Source organism: Borostomias antarcticus (genome assembly GCF_949987555.1).
Source record: "Borostomias antarcticus genome assembly, chromosome: 24".
Classification (NCBI taxonomy): Eukaryota; Metazoa; Chordata; class Actinopteri; order Stomiiformes; family Stomiidae; genus Borostomias; species Borostomias antarcticus.
The window spans coordinates 9930517-9933276 of record NC_140257.1 but is presented as its reverse complement, the minus strand read 5'-3'; the positions used below and the strand labels follow the sequence as shown (position 1 = coordinate 9933276).

Here is a 2760-nt window from a genome sequence, read left to right as displayed (position 1 = left end):
ATCCCAACTGTTCTCCTGTGTGTTGTGTGGATGTCAAGTGTTGTTTTAAGCTTAGATGATTTAGGCTGTGATAATCTATAACATCATTCATTTCCTTTCTGCTGTTTTTGAGATGTGCGTGTGTTTAGGCCTACTCGAAATGAACACCAAGAATGCCGTAGACTGAAGTAGGCTCAATACTGTATTAAAACTGCCATATAACTGAATTTGAGAAAAGTGAAAGGGTAATAAACAGGCCTACAGGTGTTATTGTAATACACAATACTGTTCTTCGGATATTAAACTACCTCACCACTAGATGGCACTGTGTGCCTGTTATTAATACTGTATGTCCATGAAGTAACCATACAAAGGACTGTAGGCCTACACACTCTCTTGGAATGCCCCAACAAGAGCGGATTAGGCTCCTTATTATGGATCTGTATTAATAGGGTTAGGGTTAGGTCTCTCACCTTTTAAACTAACCCTAGCCCCCCAGTAGGCTATTCATAAAATACATGCCTAGTTTCTTCATGCCCTTATATTCTCTCCTGCTGCAGGCACAGGTTGGATCTGACAGTGTCTCCCATGTCGGTAACCATGATAATAATAATAATAATAATAATAATAATAATAATAATAATAATAATAATAATAATAATAACTTTAATTTATATAGCGCCTTTCATGAAACCCAAGGTCGCTTTACATCAGAGCAAATAAACAGACAAGAGACAACAACAAGAACAAACAAGAACAAACACCACCAACAACAACAACAACAACAAGAACAACCAATCTAGCTGCCAAAGTCCTGGGTGAAAAGGTGCCTTTTTAGTGCAGACTTGAAACTGTCCAGTGTCGGCGCCTGGCGAATCTCCATGGGGAGAGAGTTCCACAGGGTAGGGGCTGCTACACTAAAGACTCTGTCCCCGAAGGTTCGCCTGCTGGTGTGAGGGACCGTGAGGACACCCAAGCCGGTGGAGGACATCAGAAAGGTAGGCTATTGTGGGGCGAGGTCGTGGTGAGCTTTATAGGCGAGGAGGAGTAGCTTATAGATGATGCAGAATTTGTCTGGAAGCCAGTGTAGGTGTTCCAGGGTAGGGGTGATGTGCTGCCAAGCATGAGCTTTGTTTGACTGTGTCACCACCACTACCATCAACAACACATCAGCCTCCCACCGCCCTGCTGAGACTGGGGCAGGACCATAGGACCATAGGAATAGGCCTAGCGGCTAGGCCCTAGCCTATACTGTGTAGGCTATTTCATGTATAGAAGGGAGAAGGGAAGTATCGGATCCATGCATGTCATCAGCGGTGTTAGTGGTGACGGAAGAAGTAACAGCAAATATTCTGAAATTGTTCCGTTTTTTCATCAGTGGTGGTGGACACAAAGTGAGCAGCCTGTAGCCTACTGTGTGCGCGCGGATAGAGGGGTATAAACCGTTTACCTCCATATACTACTGCATGCCATGTCTTCCCGTGGGGGAAGACAGACTCAGTTGTAAATGGCAGTGTCCAAACACATGGTAGTGAATTTTATTTTCCTTTGAGAAAACACCTCACCAGGTATATGAATTCCTCCATGTGTCCATAGTGAAGTGCCCCTCCCCCATGCACATGCACACACACGCGCACTCATACACACACACACACACACACACACACACACACACACACATACAGTACACACACATACAGTACACACACACACACACACACACACACACACCTGGGGCAAATGTGTTCCTGATATGATGTTGAGCTGCATGCCTTCTAAAATAGGTAATCCAAGATTTATTCAATTAAATTACAATTAGGTGACAATTGATCATAATTGACTTTGTCCAGAGAATTCTATAGAATGTTAGATGGCTTATTAGCTCATAGTCTATGCTACCACTTGTGATTGATGATGACATTGGCTGACCTGCAGCTGTGGATCACACATGCTCGTCTTGTATTGTTTTTGTCTTTCTTTAGCTCCTCTTACCCCCCACACACACACACACACACACACACTCGGTCGAACGCGTGAGCATATCATACACTCCCCCTCCCCTGTCATTTGCGATCCAGTTTCAGAGAGGGTAGACACTCCACGCTTAGGTAGGGCCTACAGCCGACCACCATAGGCTACGACGCACAAGTAAACTATCCTAAAACAGAAATATTATGCGAACATGACTTTCACAAGACAACTTTGTCTCTAATCCACCAAAATAATTTGCAGAAGACTGGACCTGAGAGAGTTTGGACGTCTAGTTCTCCAAATACGCACGGAACCCCAACCCAACTATCGGAATGATTTGACAAATAACGCGTAAGTGGCCGCGCGCAGGCAAACACCAATATTGACTTCAATATTAAGGGCAATTCCATTAAAACTAGCGAAGGGCATATCAATGAAGAATGCGACGGCGACTGACTCTGTCCAAACGGAATTGATGAAGCCCTTGGCGGTGTCATGCGTCTTGCCCCGCAGACAAGCGTGCAATCCTTGCGGCTCATAATTCTGTTGATCCTCATCATGGGGGTGGCTCCGTCCCCGGCGCTCACTGCTGGCTGCCCGGCCCGCTGTGTGTGTGATGACCAGCTGGTGGTTCAGTGCGCTGGGCAACACTTAGCAGTGTTTCCCGCCGACCTCCCACTGGCCACACGGCAGCTGATCATCTCCGACAACCGTATTGTCGAGCTACCGCCGCTGCAGCTCAACTACCTCTCCGACTTGGTGTACTTGGACTGCAGCAACAATTCTCTAACAGAGATCTCAGAATCTACA

General features: G+C 45.9%; 1 protein-coding gene across 1 annotated transcript in view; it reads left to right on the top strand.

Moving 5' to 3' along the window:
- Positions 1-2445: 2445 nt before the first annotated feature.
- LOC311325509 (leucine-rich repeat-containing protein 52-like) overlaps positions 2446-2760 on the top strand; it is a gene marked incomplete at both ends in the record, with an annotated part of 5335 nt that continues 5020 nt past the window's right edge. Inside the window, one exon of the mRNA XM_084458223.1 lies at positions 2446-2760. This exon is cut by the window's right edge and continues 334 nt beyond it. Coding sequence (XP_084314349.1) covers positions 2446-2760 — 315 coding nt within the window.